This window comes from Zingiber officinale, chromosome 8A (genome assembly GCF_018446385.1).
Source record: "Zingiber officinale cultivar Zhangliang chromosome 8A, Zo_v1.1, whole genome shotgun sequence".
NCBI lineage: Eukaryota > Viridiplantae > Streptophyta > Magnoliopsida > Zingiberales > Zingiberaceae > Zingiber > Zingiber officinale.
Genome location: NC_056000.1, coordinates 67,546,632 through 67,565,851, shown reverse-complemented (window position 1 = coordinate 67,565,851; position 19,220 = coordinate 67,546,632). Strand labels below are relative to the sequence as shown.

Sequence of the window (19,220 nt, the reverse complement as noted above, 5' to 3'; positions counted from 1 at the left end):
ATAAATATCCAAAATCACCGCCGTTAATCGCCTCTTTCCCATTCTCTCTCTCTCTCTCCTCACCGTCACTGGAGAAGGCGGTTCCTGATTCCTCCTAGCGATTCCGTTTCCCTCGAACCCTAATGCGTTCGACGCGATTGATTGCTTAGTCTACTGCTTAAAGCCCCAACTGGTCGATCGATCTGGACGCGCCATGGACGACTGCAGCAGCACGGCCGCCACCGTCGCCCAAGCCATCGCCGCCGCACTGGATTGGAACTCTCCCCCCGATTCCCGCAAGGCCGCTGTCGCCTACTTGGAATCCGTCAGCACCCGACTCTCTTGAATCGCTCGTTTGCTTTAATTCGATCGGTTCCTGTTCGCACTTTGTAGATGTTCAATCGGGGTTCTTTTGCAATACTACTATAGAAACGACTCATTTTGCCATGAAGTTTCCACTCCAGCCTTGAAAAATGGGCGTGGTCGAGTGAATCCAGGAAGCAAAATAAGATGAAAACACGAAAATTAATACATTGTTTGTGAACATTTGGAAATGCGCGTCACTGAATTTCTAGTGGTTTCTATACTTGAAGACTGGTTGTATTATGTGCTGTAAGAGCTTATATTTCGGATGAGTAGGATAAGTTGAGGAAAGTAGAACCTTGGTTAATCACTCTGCTAAATACAGAAACACTACCCGTACAGTGTGTTTGATGAAAAAAAATTATGTAAAAGAATTCCAGTTCACTTTTAATGACCTGGCTTACATTATTAGATATAGTTGTCCCGGTTGAAATCTGATTTCACACTATAAAATCGATTATATTTTAGAAATCTGTAGTGAAAATGATCAATGAATAAGATGAGACCAACAAAGGAGGTTCAATTAACCGCACACATATATTTGTAGTACTGCCCTTAAATGTAGTGCTTCATGAAGAGAATGCAAAAAATTATGCCCTATATAATGCAGTTGAATCCAAGCAATAAACTATTTGCTGACTACAAGGCTAGACATATTCCTTGTCATTACAAAGCTCATTTTCTTTGTTGAAATCTGATGCATTCAAAAGATAAATAGTGAATGTGGTTGCTCAAAGATGTAAGAAAAGAAAAAGATATGCATAACTGAGATGTTCGTGATGGTTTGGTTCCTTTTACATTTTTGTAATTCACATAACATGCTATTTGCGTCGGGTTCATTTCTGTATTGGAGAAAATGGTCATTCAGTTTGTAGCATATGAAGAGTAGCATGTGAAATTGGGGCCAGACTTGAAGTTTGAGAATACTTATCCAGTCAAGTTCTTTCAATTATTTCTACAACTTCTTAACGCATATGGATGACTATGATTCCTAGACATTATGCCCTGTTTAATTGTCTGTTTCCGTTTCATTACTAGAGAGAAATCTAGTGTATCTTTGACTATTGTTTCATAGCCGTACTTAGGGAAATCTAGTATATCTTTGATTATTGCTGCATAGCCATCTTTAACTTTTAGGTGCTTTGTTCAAATGACTTAATCAGTGCCTAGGTTACTCTATCTGAATTTTTTATGTGTGACATTGGTCTTTGTTCTCACTATGCTATGTAGGTCAAGAGTGGGAATGTTCGAACTTTGGCTAGCACATCTCTTCTCCTAGTTCGAAGTGATTGGACCTCTGAGATTCGACTACATGGGTTTAAGATGTTGCAGGTCTGTGCTTATTGATCCTTATCTTACATTGAACATAAAAGGGAAATGCTTGATTTTTAACGGTCACATCCTTTTAAAAGGGAATACATATAATCAAATTCACTAAATCCATTTGTTGCAGATTATAGCATAATTTTTTTTAGTCTAATATGATTCACAGTTTGTACTTTACATAATACAATGCCATTCATATAAAATAATATGTATCATATATTTGAATTGATTATAAAAGAAACATGGTATTCATTTAGTCCTTTGTGGTTTAGGACGATTCATATTTTATACAATTAAGAAATAAATTCTATCAAAAAAATTCGGTTCTGCTTGTTAGAATGAACATTACCCATCAAAAAATGACCTAGTTCATTGTAATGAAAAAGAAAGAAAAAAAATCTTTGATTATATTAAATAGAAAAGAAGGGGCGGAGTCTCAAAATTGACAATGATGTGCATGCAAAAAATTTTCCCTGTGCAAATATAGAGTCTAAATCAGTTGAAATAAGCTTAAGTTATTTGAAATACTTTTTAAAATTTAAAAGTTAGATGCTAATTTTAGTCATCTATATCTAATTGGTTATTCTTTGACTTGAGCTTATGTTTATGGCTTTTTTCAACATAGTTAGGTATAGATAATTCATACTTCATTTTGTTTGCTTGTAAATGAATGACTTTGATATGTTGCTAGTTCTTGTTAACAATATAAATATATAAATTGGTTCCTTTTTCTTAACTGCTGCACCTTTTTAGGTCTGATTAATTCCATCTCTGCTAACTCATTTTTGTATTATGGAGAAAGATTTCATCTGTTATATCTCTGTAGTCCTGGGATAACTCTTTTTCCTTATATACCATTCAATAGCTACTTAAGAATTATAATCATATTGCATGTATAACAAGATGTCAGTATGGTGATTTTACTTGTATTTTCTGTAGCATTTGGTTCGATATAGATGGGATGAGTTCAACATTACAGAAAGGAGAGAGTTTGCAAACCTTACAATTAGTATAATCTCAGAGGTGGTGAACCATCAGGAGGAATGGGCATTGAAGAGTCAAACAGCTGCTTTAGTTGCTGAGGTGCTTTTATTTCCTGATCTTTACAATGATATTTCTACATTATGCATAGAGTTATATCATTGGCCTTTGCTGGCATAAGGTTGTGCGACGAGAAGGAGTAGCACTTTGGCATGAACTTCTACCAACTCTGGTTTCTCTATCAGCCAAAGGTCCCATTGAGGTACTAATCACTTCAATGTCTTTTCTTTTCTAGTCTCTTTTTTATTTTAGCTCTGCTCTTGATGATTGGTATATTGAAGGGGAGCCTTGGCAAAACGGTAAAGTTGTTTCCATGTGACCAAAAGGTCATGAGTTCGAATCCTGGAAACAGCCTCTTGCAAAAAGCAGGGTAAGGCTACGTACAATGAATCCTTCCCCGGGACCCTGCATGGCGGGAGCTTCATGCACCGGGCTGCCCTTTTCTTGATGATTGGTATATTGTTTGTTTTGAATCAGGCTGAGTTAGTTGCCATGGTGCTGAGGTGGCTTCCTGAAGACATCACAGTTCATAATGAAGACCTAGAAGGTTCTATAAGATTTTCTTAGGGAACAATTTTTAATTTCCACAATTGAGTTGTTAGTGGATATAGATTAATGGGAAGAAAAATAGTACCTTCATGACATCATATGTTTCTGGGAGTGTAACAGGTGACAGGAGAAGAGTATTGTTGCGTGGGCTTACTGAATCATTGGCTGAAATTTTACCACTATTATACACTGTAAGTTTGGTGAACCTCAGTAAAAAAGAGGTTATTTGTTTAGTTAGGCAAAGTGTTAAGACCAAGGATATTGTTAATCAAGTAAAAGAGAAACTTTTGTTTTAGTTGCTTGAGAAACATTTTGGAGCTGCTTTGAGAGAGTTCATGGCACAACAATTAGATGCTGCAAAACAACACGCAACTGCCGTAATAGCTTCTCTGAATGCTGTAAATGCGTATACTGAATGGGCTCCTGTGCCTGATCTTGCAAAATATGGTTTGATCCATGGGTATGCATATATTATTATCTGAACATCTATTATTTAGAAAAAATAGATAACTTGAAGATTGCCCCTGATAGGGATAATCATTTCTTCCTGACAGGTGTGGATGCATATTGCCTTATAATGAATTTCGCCTCCATGCTTGTGAGTTTTTTAAATTCCTTTCTCAAAGGTATGATGTATGCATCAGAATAAATCTGTGCCAGTGCTATGGTTGATCAATGTTTAATCTTTGTCTTGTACATACAGGAAAAGGCCCACTGATAATACAGCTGTGGAGTTTGATTCTGCAATGATGTCTGTCTTCCAAATTTTAATGAACATTTCAAGAGATTTTTTCAATAAATCTAAGTCAAACTTTAGTGCAATTGATGAAACTGAGATTGAGTTTATGGAATCTATATGTGAGTGTATGGTAACTTTAGCTTCTTCCAATGTGCAATGTATTACTGGTGATGGAGCAATGACTTCTCAATTTCTTCAACAGGTGAGACCTAGTGCCTTCTTATATTATGCAGATGATGCTCAAATAGTTCCCTTCAACATATTTGTTGAAATGAGTAGCATTTTCGCTCAATGTTTGATAGATCAGATTCCAGAAGTATCAGGTGTGGGTAATGTTAAAGTTGGGTTCCTTAAGTACAAAATTCTTTACATCGGGTTTCCATAGGTTTTATGAAGTGATAGGGCACAGCTTTTTGATATACTTGTTTAGAAAACAATAATTCTCTTTTTAAGGGCCCAGCAGGGCTCACTAGGTGTTCTAACTAATTAAAAAAACAATCCTTGTCTTCCTTCTCATCAATGGCCTATGGCAGAACATGTCTCCCTCTGCATGATTCTTGTTGTGCGATCTAAAGATCTTGCTAGTTGTTACTACAACAAACACGAGGTGGTGATTGGAAAGAAGTGATCAATTTGATGGCGATATAGTGATGCTAGAAACAGTTCTTGCTAGTAAAGGGTGATTTTGCTTGTGAGTCGATGAAGAGATTAGGGTTGAAGGTGCCAACGTTTTTTGGGTGGGTGATTCAGCTTGGTATCCTTTGATGCCGAGATTGATTGAGAGGAAGGACTGCTATTGTTGTAGGTGGTTGTGGACATGGACAATAGCAGCTGTGTTGGTCAAAGAGAAACGACGGGGGCAATTATGTTTACAACATGAGCTTGGTATTGATGTTGTTGTACCCATGTCACCAAATCCTAATGGGTTATATGTTTATCATAGCAACAGGGGTTGTCAATGCTTGTTTCTTGATTTGCGGCATCAGGAGAGGTTTGGGGGTTGATGCTTTTGGTGCCCGCTGAGCATGGGAGATTGGAGGGTTCATGTTGAATGATCCAGCGAGATGGATAGCCAATGGGCAATAAAGATAGCAAGTTGAAGCACTGCCTCTGATGATGTTGGTGGTTTGTAAAGCCCCTTGGGGATCTTCTTTAACAAATTGTACGATGGGGCTTTGCTAATTTATGGTATGGTGTCATTGAATGGGGATGATAAAATGAGATTAGGCTTATGTCATTTGACACAATACAAGGTAGATCTGTGTCTCAGTTTGGAATCTGGAGGGATTTTATATTTTGGTGGATGATCTCATGAGAGAGAAGCCCAAATAAGAAAGGAGAAAAGCAGTATTATTGTTGATGGCCAGAATGATGGGACAGTGGTACCTTTTTGTGGTTTTTAATAACCTGGTTTCATTAAGATTACTAGGTATATTGGAAATGAGAAAATGATAAATAACATTTATAGTTTAGATCTAGACCCTGAAAATTTCAAAGTGATCTTTAATATTTGCAACAAACATGGGTGGATCCTTTTTATGCAATTTGACAGGGAATTTGGTTCTTGGTGTTATTAGTTGAATCGGCTGTTGCTGTCCAGCTGTTATAACTGAGAAGAATTGTCCGTTTGCTTAGTTGGATGTAACCTCTTTCTAGGATTTTTGATACTTTCTCTCATCCAAATGAACAACTTCTAGTTCTCACGTCTCTTTCAGCATACTGATTTCCCTCTTTGATGAACCCAACAATGCAGATAATTTAATTATTATTATATTATTTATTTATTATCTGCAAATATATCCACACTTCTCAATACCCAATCTACTAATTGGTTGAACTTGACAATGTATTCATAGGATCTATAATCTCTTTGTTTATATTTTATTTGCATTATGTTGGTTATATCTAGGTTTTAATTGCATACCTTCTCTTTTCAGATGCTGGAGTATTACCAACATGTAAAGTTTGCCCTCCATTATCAATCCTTGCTCTTTTGGCTCGTAAGTATAACTTCTTGCTCTGGATTTCTTAAACACACAGCTAGCGTCATTTATTATCTATACCTGCGATGCACAGGTAATAATGAGAGAACCTGTTTCAAAGGGGAAAAGTTCTGGACATAGTTTGGGTGAAAATTTTGTTGGCAATTTGGGAATTGCCTCCAAACCCTCCGAGAAAGAGAAGATTATCATGTCAGTCCTTGTCAATGATGACATTTGTGCAGCTATCTTGGATATTTCTTTCCTGAGAATGTTGAAGAAAAATCCATCTGCAGGCAATCTATCTACTCAGAATGACTTTGAACTATGGGATGATGAGTTTGATTCAAAAACTGACTTCAGTCAGTATCGCTCTAGGCTGGTATGACTTCTATGCATTACAATTTATAAGATGCATCATCAAACACATGGAAGAATCACTTGAACAGATGATGAGTTCTATTGCATTACAATTTATAAGATGTATCATCAAACACATGGAAGAATCACGTGAGCCTGTAACTTTCTCATTTTACATTAGTAATTAGTGACTAACTTCTCCTTAACTTTAATGTCGTGTTTTTGGTGAACAACGTCATGCTCATTGTGGATAAGATTTGATATGAAATCTTCCTTTTCCCCTGACATTTCGTCCTCCTTTTTCCCAGACATTTTTTAGTTCTTACTTTTCATTAGAAAAAGTAACAAAAATTCTAGTTTCTTTGTGCATTAAATCTGTTTAGTTGTTTAGTGCTTTTGGTTACCACAATTTTCTTATACCAGCAGTAATTTAGTCATCAACATTGTCTTAGAAAGCGGTCTATGCAGCCATATGCGCATATATGAATAGAGTTTGTGTATTTAATTATCTAGTTCATATTTAATCTGATTACATCAGAAGGGACTAAATCTTTTTTAATTCAAAAGGTAGATGTGTAAAGGAATCATTAAAATCTTGATTTAGAAAAAAAGGGTCATTAGCTAAGGATTTATATGGGATTTACTATAAGCCTAAGGCAAATTTGTGCACTTGACCAAGAGAGCTCTAATTTTTTTTGTATATCAAGAAGAAAACTGAGGATCTTAGAACCACTGAACCACCACTAAATTTGGAGTAAGTGTAAGGATTGACAAATTAAATTATGTTTTATGATTATGAAGTTTTTTAGGGTGTGCTTTTCTAATGACTAATAATTTTGCACATTTGTTTTTGATGCTTGTTAAACTGTGGCAATATGTTCTGCTTAGTGTTTATTTGTATGTTCTGAAACTTGATTAGATGGTATTTCATTACAAATCACATATGCATCCACATAGTTGCCATATTGTATGTGAGCTGCGTGGTAACCTAATTGCTTTCTGCATAAACTTCTCAAACCTTGGTGATAAAAAAGCCTTAATTTTGGTCGACTCTTTATCCTTCTCTATGGGAAAATTTCATTTTTATGTTACATATTATTGCACATCACATATGGAACTTCAGGTGCTGTGTCTTCTCATGCCTTCTTTGGATAAATTTTTTTTACAACCATTAACTTATTGAACTGTTCAATAGGTGAAACTACACTTCCAAAGAAAAGATTATCAGTAATGTGTGCTATATATCAGATTTAAGTTTTAAATATAGTTTTCCTCTAGGAAGTTTTAAAAAATTAATTGCAGAAGTTATTGCAAGTTCTCTGGTTGTCCTATGGGTGACTGTTTTTTTTTTTGCCCGTTTCATATTTGTTGCTGGGATATTGTCTCCAGCAACATGTTTTGACTTATAGTCGGTTATGATATAATGTTTGATTGATTATCATAAAAATTTATTGAGTGTACAAGTGTATTAGCTAGTAGGCACTAGTCAGTTTTGAACCCTTGATCAATGTGTGAATTTACAACTTTGTAATGTTTTATACCCAAATCTAGTTGATTTCACGGGTTCCATAACTGGATAACTGAGGAAGGCATTATCTGCTGATAATAATTTGGAGATCTCATACTTTGTTAGATTACTATTGGATGTAGTTTCACAATCTTGTACTGTATTATTTGATACAGCTGGAGCTTATTAAACTTATTGCTGTTCAAAAGCCATTGCTTGCTGCAACAAGAGTTTCAGAGAGAATTACTATGATTTTTAAAAATTGTGCTCATGCTTCTGTGTCAGCTCAGGTTTGACACTTGAATTAGTAGAAGCCTAGGTCATTTACTGGAAACAAAATTTATTCCTGATCTAATTTAAGCAGAGTTTTGTTGTTGTTGTTGTTGTTGTGTGTGCTTGAACCTTAGGAATTAGCAATGCTAGAGAGTGCTCAAATGGGACTTGAAACAGTTGCCGGTGCAATTTTTGATGGCCCAGTTGAATTTGTGAATATTGTTGCTGAGTCCAAGTTGCAATTACACAGTACTTTTGAAGGTTGGCCTTTGTGCTCCATGTCATTGATGAAGGCTTGTATGTTTCAGTTACTTTATTGCATAATTAAATTCCCTGCTGCCGCCATACTCAGGTCTTCTTCAACATTTCCTTTCCTTAAGATGGACTGAACCAGCACTTGCAGTAATTCTCTGTAGATACTTGGATTCGTTGGGACCTTATTTCAAATATTATTCCGACACAATTGCTAGTGTTGTTAATAGGCTTTTTGAGCTGTTAACATCACTTCCTATTGCAATCAAGGTTTGTCAAAAGGCCTATTTCCTGAATGAAACATCTTAACTTCAGTTATATTATCTTCTCTGAGTTATGGATACTTTACACTATTGTGCAGGATCCTTCTTTAAATAATACTCGACATGCTAGACTGCAAATTTGTACATCATTTATCCGCATCGCCAAAGCTGCTGGGAGAAGTCTTCTTCCTCATATGAAGGTAATTTCAACTTGCTCATGAATTCAAAGGCACAAACCTTTGTGAATTTATACAATCTTGATTTTAGTTATTAAATTATTCACAATTGTATCTTGTATGGGTTGTGATGTTAACCACTAAAATACAATGCTGGAAACTGGTTAGAATAGTGCGTGTAACCTTACTGGCCAACAAATGCAACCTGTTAAAGATATTAGTTAATCAATTAATTTCTTAATTCCTTCTGGTAATCCTTAACTTTTGGTACCATTTAACAGTTCTATGCATACCAATGGAAGCCTAGAAGTGGGGCTATAAAAGTTGGATCCATCTGTATTTGATGGACTGATTGATGGGTAAATCATAGTATTCACCATGCCTACAAGTATTGCACCAATGCTTATTCTTTAAGGGGACCCTAGTACCTAATGTAGCCTTTTTTATAACGTTTTCCCTGTAATTCTTTTAATTAACCACTTCTCCATGGCAAAGCCCTCTAGCAATGGAGCCTCAATTCTGAATCCCAATGATTGACTCTTAAACTCTCATTGTATGAGTCAATTCTCCCCATCAATCTTAGTTCTTTCAGATTTGAGCTTGTTTGGATCCTCCTAATTTTCAAATGTTTAGTATTAATTTCTAGATAATGTTGATTATACTAAAAGGTGAACAACTTAATAAACAATTGAGAAACTTAAACTAATAATGAACATTTCAAGGTCTAATCAGATTCACACATAGCCAACAGAATATTGGATACAAGCAAAAAAGAATGAATATTTCTGTCATGAGATTGTTCATGTCCTATGGGATTTGACTAGATGGTCTGTAGTACCAAGAACCAATTTGAATTCGGAAGGAATTGTGACAACTTAGGTATTGATGAAAGTTATACTACCTATGGTGTGTTTGAATAGCTACTAATGTCATGCTATTTCTGTTCATCCCAGCCATGACAATGTCAATGTTAAATCCCTACTTGTATCGGCCATACATGCCTTTAGTTCAACGGTTTCTACTCTATGTAATAAACCATTTTAGACTATTGAGTCAATGATATTAATGAAATTTGCAATATTTTCTTTGCATAGTTGATACATCCTTACTTTGCAGCATCAATGGTGTTCACTTTAACCCATGGCTCATACAACCAGTCTGGTAGTTTTGTCGTGTGGTAGAAAATTTGCAACTATGACAACCTATAAAAATTTACAAATAAACTTGTAAAGCAAATATGCTAAGTTTTGCTTAGAATATTTTTGTAAGACATTCCAACACAAGTCTCGAGGAAATATTCTAGTTGGCTTCACAAAACAGATATTGGGGGACTTTATGCTAGATTTATAGATTGGCATATGTAAGGGGGGTTGCCTCTTTTGTAGTTGCTCACTTTTTTTTTGTAAAAAAAAATCTTATTCTCTTATTTGTATTGTTGATTTTGACCGCAGTCCTTTCCTTTGCGAAAGTTACATAAATAGGGAACATAGCAAATGCATATGGCAATGAAGAAATAGGAGATAGACCATTGCATAAACTGATTAGAGCTCATTATCAATCCAGATGTTTCACAGATTCACTTTGCAATATGGCATGAAATTCTCCATCACAGTGTGTTGGCTACATAGAGTCAACTGTTTATGGCTGTGATATAAGATTGCACATCATTCATAAAGCATTTGAGGAGTTTTGTTGTCAAATAGAAGACTTCTAACCAAATATGTGCATCATACGTATATACTCAAGCAATCATCACTGATCAGGACAACATCTTAAAAATTGTGAATGATTCAAAAAGGTTGCTATTGTTTGGCTAGATTCAAAAGTAGATAATTTTTAGGGGTGTCAAAAATGAACCCGACCCGACGACCCAACCCGAGTCGACCCGAAAAAAATCAGGTTCGGGTTGGGCATTTTCGGATTCGGGTTGGGTTCGGGTTGGAGGGTTGGAGAGTAAAAAATTTTCGGGTTGGGTCGGGTCGGGTTCTGGTTGACCCGGGTTGACTTAAATATAAGGTTTTGTGGGTTTTTTTGGGGTTAAATCAAATTTTATTTTAAAAAATTAGATGTTTTTATATATATTTGTATGATAATGATGGAGTATTGAGATAAAAGTGAAGAATTATAGGGAAAATAGCCCAAAAAAGTCATTTGAATCGGATTTTCGGGTTATATGGGTCGGGATCGGGTTGATCGGGTTCGGGTTCGGGTTTAGGTGTTTTGGGTTGAGGTCGGGTTCGGGTTGGGTTAAAAAAAAAAAAAAACTCAACCCGACCCAACCCGACTCGACCCACCCGAATTGACACCCCTAATAATTTTATACGAACTTTGGTCCAATTTGCCTAAAGATATTTTTTTTATCAACATAAAACATGTATTTTTGCACCAACAAGGTATTTCTTTACACATCTGGTCAATTATCTTTTCTTCTGTTATCTGAGAATCATCTGGCCTCATTCAAAAGGGAGAGCAGCGGTATGGAAGTTGTCAGATTCTCGCAGATGCTCCCAATAATATATTAGTCATGAGAGAGAAACAGCAAGTGTTTTATTAAGTGAACTAGTTTGATAATAGTCACAAGGTTGCTCTGACATGCCTTTTTGTTCCAATACCTGCTATTTGTTAGTGCTGTGGAATACTTGTGAGTGTAAATTTGGGTTTTGCCATGTGTTTTTGGATACTAGGATCTTCATAATGCATAATTTGTTTTCAGAAGGGCATCCTGGTAGTAGGCTTTTCATCCATAGAATGATTTGTAAAGGGTCAAGCTATGCAGATGTAGCAGAACTGCAGAAGGGCTTTTTCTTTGATCTAAGCATTAACCATAATATTATTTCTAGTGGTATTTATGATTTTTTGCTTATTAGTTACCATTTTTGGAAATCTCAACTTGTAAAAATGTTCACTTGAATATTTTTATGTAGGTGTTACTTGTGTGATTGTTGTGAATTACTTGTGCAAATGTTGGAAAAAAGTTGTAGTGGATCTGGTTAGCAGCCAACTAATTGGATTTTTAGCCAAACTATACTTCTAATGTTGTAGGGCATTGCTGACACCATGGCCTATCTTCAAGGAGAAGGTCGGTTGCTGCGGGGTGAGCATAATATTTTAGGCGAAGCATTTCTTGTTATGGCAGCTTCTTCTGGGTAAGTTTCTCCTCTGATGGTCATTGCTTCATCATCCACCTTGGCAATCCATAGTCATTCTGTTTCTTACCTCTTTCTTTATGGAGAGGAATAATGAATATTATATATGTTATCTTGCTTTCAGGATTCAACAACATCAGGAAGTATTAGCCTGGTTGCTTGAACCTTTGAGCAAGCAATGGACCCAGTCAGAGTGGCAAAATGCATTTTTATCTGATCCAGCTGGTCTAACCCGATTGTTCTCTGATCCTCAATTTATGTGGTCAATTTACCATAACGTGACCTTTTTTGAGAAGGCACTCAAAAGAAGTGGAGTTAAGAAGCCTGCCATGAATCTACAGGGAAGTTCAGAAGCCACTGATGCATCTACTCATCCATATGCTATGTCTTCTCATTTGTCATGGATGCTGCCTCCTCTCTTGAGGGTGAGTAAAGTTGTCAAAGCTTCTTTGTCGACTTTAATGATTGGTCATACTGCAATCTTATAGAAATTTTCTTTTAGCCTATGGTAGCACACACTTTAAAGCTCCTCTCTATTTTGTCCCTTCAGTTTTAATTTTCTTTATTGTAGCTCCATCAATTTCTTTTTCTTGTTGACAAATCCAAAATATCAAAAATATGATACTTGTACTGGTTCATCTAACTTAACGATTCTTTAACTTTTTTTTTTATATTGTTGAAACCAAATTTATCTATGTTTAATTCTGTTTAGGTCAAAACCTTTTTTCTGTTTCCTTCAAGGGAAAGAAAGGAGAGGAAGAAAAAAAAGAAGAGAGACAAAATTGAGCATTTGGGAAAGAGATCAGTGTACTAGGGAAAGAAAGCAATAAAGAAATTTCTAACAAATAAACAGAGCTTAAAAGTACATTATTTTTTTCTCTGTTTCACTTTCATTCTCGCGTTCTTTCTCTTATATTTCTCTCTTGAAACATTACCATAATTTATATTGTTTCTCTTGACAAAGCTTCGTTTATACTTGTCTAGGCTTTCATCAATTAGCCTACTTTCTATGCAAGTAATGTACACCACGTATATGTTATGTTGAATATGATTGGTAGCTAGTGTTGAAATAACTGACAGCTTAATGCATGTGAACCTAGAGTCATAGAGGAAAACAAAATCTTTTACACTGTTATCACATTGTCAAAGACTAGCACTTGTAACGGCATTAGATAGATGCCTTACATGTACTTTATGAAGTTCTTATAAAATCACTTAGAGTGCTTGTTTTTTTGTCCTTCCACAGTTGTTACGATGCATACATTCTCTATGGTCTCCACCAATAAGTGAAGCTTTGCCAGCAGAAATTAGAGCAGCAAAGGCTATGAGTCATGCTGAGAAGGCTAGCCTTCTTGGTGAAAGCACTAAATTGCTAAAAGATCTGTCTACTTCAGGAGATGGACGCCAGGCTGACACAATAAGAGAAGAAGAGTTAAGTGAAAATGACTTAAGAAATTGGCTAAAGGGAATCAGGGACAGTGGGTAAGGATGATAATGCTGTGCTTGTCTTTACTTCTTTGAAGCATGAAAGATTTTTGTGTCCTTATCCTTATTGTTTGGTTGAGCTAGCAACAATAATTATGTCTTATTAAATGAAAAGAAGCAGCTTGGATGGCCAAAGCGATTTGCACTATTTATGTGTTAAGGATGCGAAGCTAAACCATAAGCTGCATTGGTAAACAAATGTTCGTTGCTGGAATCTTATTATCAACTTAGAAAGAGACCAAGGTGATCAACCTACTTACAAGTCACAGCAACATCATGCACTGATACCAAAAGCTACACATGGAAATATATTTCCTTGACTAACTAAAATTTCACTTCTCAACAAACTTAATGCCTGTTTCTAATAGAGTAGGAAATAGTCAGAATTGTGGAGTATATTATGTTGAGCATAACTTGTGAATTATTATAGGCACTTGCCATATAAGTTACAATTACTTCTGATACTTGAGGACGTTAACAAGCTTGAAGTTAATTGGTACATAAATACCATTACAAATTTCCTTAAATTTAAATTATCATTCTTATTCAATGTATTCTGAATCATCAATCTTGGAAATGCCAATTCCTGAAGTGAGGAATCAACAAGAAACTAGCTTTAAGCTATTGGAATAATAACTTGGCTTGAAGTGTATCTTAGTGCAGTTATTGGAAACCCCTATTGTCATTCTAGTCATTTTGTTCAATATTCCCTTATTCAGCAATATTGCTGGTGGATTCTGTTAGGACTAAAAGAATTAAGATATCTCCATAATGGTATGATATTACCCACTTTGGGCTCATGGTTTTGTTTTTGGGCTCTACCCAAAATGCCTCATACCAATGGAGATATCCTTCTTTGATAAACTCATGACCTTTCCCATATGTTTTCAATGTGAGACTATGTTTGCAACCTTGCAACCCTAATAGATTTTGCATGCAAGATATAGGAGTCTGGCATAATTGTGGGTCCACAATCCTTTCTTTTTGTTTTCGGTTACATTTTCTTTAATCTTTTATGCCATATGATATATGAAAGAGTTTGTTAACCAAGAAATGATTTTCATGAGATATTATACCATGCATTATTTCCATCTTTGCCTCTCTATGGTTGTTTCATTGTCTTGCAGCCCTTGTATATTTTATTTGTCACACCTAAAAAATAACAATTTGTTTGATTCATTGTAGCTACAATGTAGTAGGACTTTCGACAACCGTTGGCGACACATTCTTTAAATGCTTGGAGAGTCATTCTGTTGCATTAACTCTAACAGATAATGTACAATCAATGGAGTTTAGACATCTACGACTACTTATCCACTCGGTCATCATTCCTTTGGTGAAATTCTGTCCTCCAAACTTATGGGAGCTTTGGCTAGAAAATATCTTACACCCTTTACTGATCCACTGCCAGCAAACCCTTGCTAGTTCATGGTCCAGTCTTTTATGCGAAGGTAGGGTAAAGGTTCCTGATTGCTTTGGCAATCTTTCTGGTCTGGAGCTGAAGGTGGAAGTGATGGAGGAAAAGTTGCTCCGTGACTTGACTCGAGAAGTGTGTTCACTTCTCTCGACTTTGGCTTCACCACCTCTGAACACTGGGCTTCCTTCTTTAGAGCAGCTTGGACCTGGTAATCGTGTTGATTCACTTAAAGATTTGAATGCCTTTGCCTCAAATTCTTTGGTCGCGTAAGATCCCTGGCGCACATAAAATTCCAAATTTCATTACAGTGCCCTGTATATTTACTTTGCTCCAACTTATGCTCTGCAGCTTCCTCATGACTCGCCAAGGTCTCGCTCTTCACTCATTGAGAATAGGCATAAACGCATTGGCATGGACCGATGGGGATTCTGTGAATAAAGTTATCCCTTTCTGTGGGTTGATTATTGTTCTTGCTATTATAACAAGCAGTGTGGAACTTAGAGAGATTGTCTCCAAGGATTTGTTCCTTGCTTTAATTCAAGCTTTATCACTTGAGTCCAATGCCATGATTAGCTCGGACCTCCTTGGATTGTGTCGTGAAATATATGTATATCTGGCAGATAGAGATCCTGCACCACGCCAGGTATCTTATTACTAAGATTTGTGCTAAGTCATAAACTTTAGATTCAATTTTTTTCTTCCCATAATTAGGACTAATGTAATGAGGTGTAATTGCTTTATACATAGGTTATGTTGAGCCTCCCTTCTATCACAAGCAATGATTTGCTTGCTTTTGATGATGCTCTGATCAAAACTAGTAGCCCTAAAGAACAAAAGCAACTCCTTAAGGGCTTGCTTCTATCAGCTACTGGAAATAAATTGAGAGCTCTTGCTGCCCTAAGGACCACAAACATCATAACAAACGTTACAGGTGAACTTTTTTTCTTCTTTTCCAAATCTCTTTCTATGCTGTTTTTTTTGTCGTCGATGGGACAATTTTCAATTGTATTTCTTTTGTGATTTCTTATTATTAAAAGAATACCATTGTTGCAAAAGATACAACCATAATCCAATGACTGCCTTTCAGAAGTCAAAAGTAGTGAAGATTTCTCTACATGTTCTTCCCTATTATTTTCTTCCATATTTTCATGTCTGTCTACGTTAGGAAGTTCAACATTGAAAGGGTCAGTGGTAAAGGTAACATCAATTCTATCCTTGGGTAAAAGATCAGAATCATCTGACACCAAAGGGTCGAATCCTTGCTTTAGGACAGCGAGCTTTGGTTTCCATTTTTCTTAACTCTTTACTACTGTGTTCATATTAGAATTTGTTGTTTGATTCATCATTTGATATCTCTTGCACGAGAGAGTCCAAGTACAAAATAATCTTCAATTGCTCAATTGAATCGATATTATTTCTAATATTGTGGTTCTGACATTTCCTTGTAGACGAGTGACTTAATTCTTTCGGTGCCTTTTGCTTTATTCACATTTTTCAGCTAGAGCAAGGAGTTCAGCTTCAAACTCTGGACACAACACTGAGGAAGATGGCACCATTGGCTTGGCAGCAATAACTTGAAATACTTTGGTCTCTATATTGTTCCTCACATATCACATTATTGACAATGGCACAAGAAGTTCCAAAGTGAGCTGAGAGAGATCAACCAAGATATCCAGATTCAAATCCTATAGGCAACGCTGCACCGATTCAGGATATCTAAAGAGCGAATCAACTCTTACTACGATTTTAGCAAGGCTTTTTGTCGTTTGAGCTCAAACCGTGATGTATCAATGATTTGAGCAAGGATCTCTGATTCGATTGTGTATGTTGCACACTTGTCCAGTGAAGTTAGTTTCTGTTGTATAGTATGGCGATCTGTAACTTGAATACCTCAATTATTGGTGGCTTAGAAATGTAGTTCTACTAAATTCTGAGTAAAAAGTAAAAAGGCTGTTGCTTGTTCTCAAAACAATCACAAGTATCTTTGTTTTGATCATTATGAAAGGGACATTTTGTTTTTATCACATTAGTTTGTATGAGCTAAACTTTATTCCATGGGCAAGAAGTTATTTTTTACCTTAATTTAGTAAAAAGTAAAGTCTTGAAGGAGTTATTAAATATTGTTAGTTTGACAATTTTATGGGTAGATTATATATTCTATTTATTTTATTTAAAAAATGCTTTTAATATTTTTGTCTTCTTGGTGTAATGTAGTGGTAAAACACTCCTAACAACAGAAAGATCAGAATTTTAATTTTAAATGAGTGAATATTTTGAAAGTTTATTTTTTCAATATGTATAACTTGTGTTTTGAATTTATTATAATTTATATTTTGGATTTATTCGGTAGATAAATTAACTTTTAGGATTAGACCGGTAAAATCTGTATATCTAGATTATTTTTTAAAAAATAGGTCAAATTGAAAGTTGGAGTTGTTATAGTGAGCAAAGTGTATAATATCAATAAAAAAAACAGAGCTAGTAGATGTCCAAGAACTTATATATCTTCTCGAAAACTACATTTATATTAAAATTTGCACCATCAAATATGCTATAGTTTCTTATTTTTCATACTTAAAATGTCGAGTCTTACCAAACTATTGATCCCGAATAGTAAAATCTAGTTCTCTCGAGATAATATCATGATTAAAATATAAAATGTTGCCATATAAGATATTGAGATTGAAACTCAGAATATTTCGATCATACATTTTCAATTATATATCTATATTTATCTCTCTTCGTATTTATAAGATTAATTTTATGAACAGTTAATATGATAATTTCACTTAAAATTTTTTTTTTAAAGTAATGATCCATCATTAGTCTTCTATTTTGACCAGTAGAAATTGATCAAGATAAAGAAGGTGAACGAATCATCTTGCTTTCGCCCCCATAGTAAAACCTGAAGATTCTCATCATAATCTTTCGATATCTAGACATCTTTCGATCATGTACGATCACCATCTAATTGTAGGCTGTAGGGGACTAGGAAGTTAAGAGTTATTTGAATATAACGCACACGTCCAAATCGAATCTACTAACGAGAGAGCATCCAAAATTGTGGGACCCAGGGAATTGACAAATATGATTGCACCACAGGGGATGGCCCCATCAGTGTTTTTATTTCCATGCTTTTCGACGCTTTTCACTGACAAGAAAAGAAGAAAACACTAGTATCATAAATGCAATCGAAACAAAAAAGACACGTGAGATGCACGTGAGGTCCAATTATTTGAGGGAAGGAAATTTATCAGAGGACCCTTTATAATCGGTTTTTACTAAATCACCCTTAAACGATTGCTGTTATTTTAGAATTTCAATGATTAATTTCTAAGTGTGTACATTTTTCCGATAAAAGAATCATTAGAAAACATCGTCTATTTTCAAAATTAGAAGCTCAAACATTAGAATTATAAAACAATAATAATAATTATTATAAGAGGTATTTTAATTTTTTACTAAATGAGTATTGTAAAACACATTTTAACATTAATAATTAAAAAATATTTTTAAAACTAAAAGGACGACGATATGAAAAAATCAAAAATGTTATGTGGCAGGGTTGCCACATCAGTGCACTCCCTAGGCGTGGACGTGCATCCACACGGAAGGCGCGCAACATATCACAACTCATGAAAGAATTTATTATTTTTAAAATACTCCTCTTTGTTTTACCTTGGAAGAACTTTGGTTAAAATTATTTGTGCTCTAGAATAATTAGAACAATATATCTCTCGAAGATGGAGTAACTTTAATCGAGCTTCGATAAAAGTATTTTAAAAAAGACATATTTCAAATATTAAATTACGAGTGAGATAGTGTTATCTTGTTAATAATATAAATAATATGGGGGCCAGGGGCGGATCCAGAATTTTAAATTTGAGGGGGTCACATGTTAAGTGATAAAAATATTTGTCGTCAAAAATTTGTACATCCTTGAACAACCTCTAAATTCTCAATTTAGGATTGAAATCGTGCTAAAAATTATTTAGAAATCATCGTCCTAGGTTACACAGTGGTTGATGAGACAACAATAACGAACAAGTTCAAATGTAACTCTGGCATGAAACAAGGGCCAACGACCCTTCTCAAGTTGTAATGTTATTTCAAGATTTTGGTATCAAACTATAAAATTTAGGTTGCAGACTTTCTAAATATGTAATCGATTTTGAATTTTGGGGATCGACAATGACACAATTTACAATGAAAGTAATAACAATGGTTTTGGAGTGAATTGGAGAAGATCGAGATAAATGCCTATATCATAAATTAGAAAAGATTTTTATATAGTAATAAATTAATAATATTATTACTAATAATGTTTGTATATAATTAATGATCAATTTTTTATTAACAAAAGTA

At 35.1% G+C, this 19,220-nt stretch overlaps 1 protein-coding gene across 1 annotated transcript; it reads left to right on the top strand.

Moving 5' to 3' along the window:
- Positions 1-50: 50 nt before the first annotated feature.
- Positions 51-16,845, top strand: LOC122009372 (protein HASTY 1-like). Its single transcript, XM_042565497.1, has 22 exons — positions 51-304; positions 1,573-1,674; positions 2,608-2,751; positions 2,831-2,911; positions 3,187-3,256; positions 3,379-3,449; positions 3,555-3,718; positions 3,813-3,884; positions 3,962-4,199; positions 5,935-5,997; positions 6,074-6,358; positions 8,020-8,133; positions 8,251-8,377; positions 8,469-8,638; positions 8,730-8,831; positions 11,850-11,953; positions 12,078-12,378; positions 13,200-13,435; positions 14,624-15,121; positions 15,204-15,498; positions 15,603-15,786; positions 16,354-16,845. The coding sequence occupies exons 1-22, from the start codon at positions 194-196 to the stop codon at positions 16,431-16,433; spliced, it is 3,612 nt and encodes a 1,203-aa protein (XP_042421431.1). The 5' UTR covers positions 51-193; the 3' UTR covers positions 16,434-16,845.
- Positions 16,846-19,220: the final 2,375 nt, after the last annotated feature.

What these genes read in the sequence shown, in the direction of transcription:
- LOC122009372 (XM_042565497.1), top strand. Translation starts at nt 194, where the DNA reads ATGGACGACTGCAGCAGCACGGCCGCCACCGTCGCCCAAGCCATCGCC. An exon ending in AAATATGGTTTGATCCATGG is followed by an intron (nt 3,719 to 3,812) that starts GTATGCATATAT and finishes TCTTCCTGACAG; the next exon opens with GTGTGGATGCATATTGCCTT. An exon ending in GTCTTCTTCCTCATATGAAG is followed by an intron (nt 8,832 to 11,849) that starts GTAATTTCAACT and finishes CTAATGTTGTAG; the next exon opens with GGCATTGCTGACACCATGGC.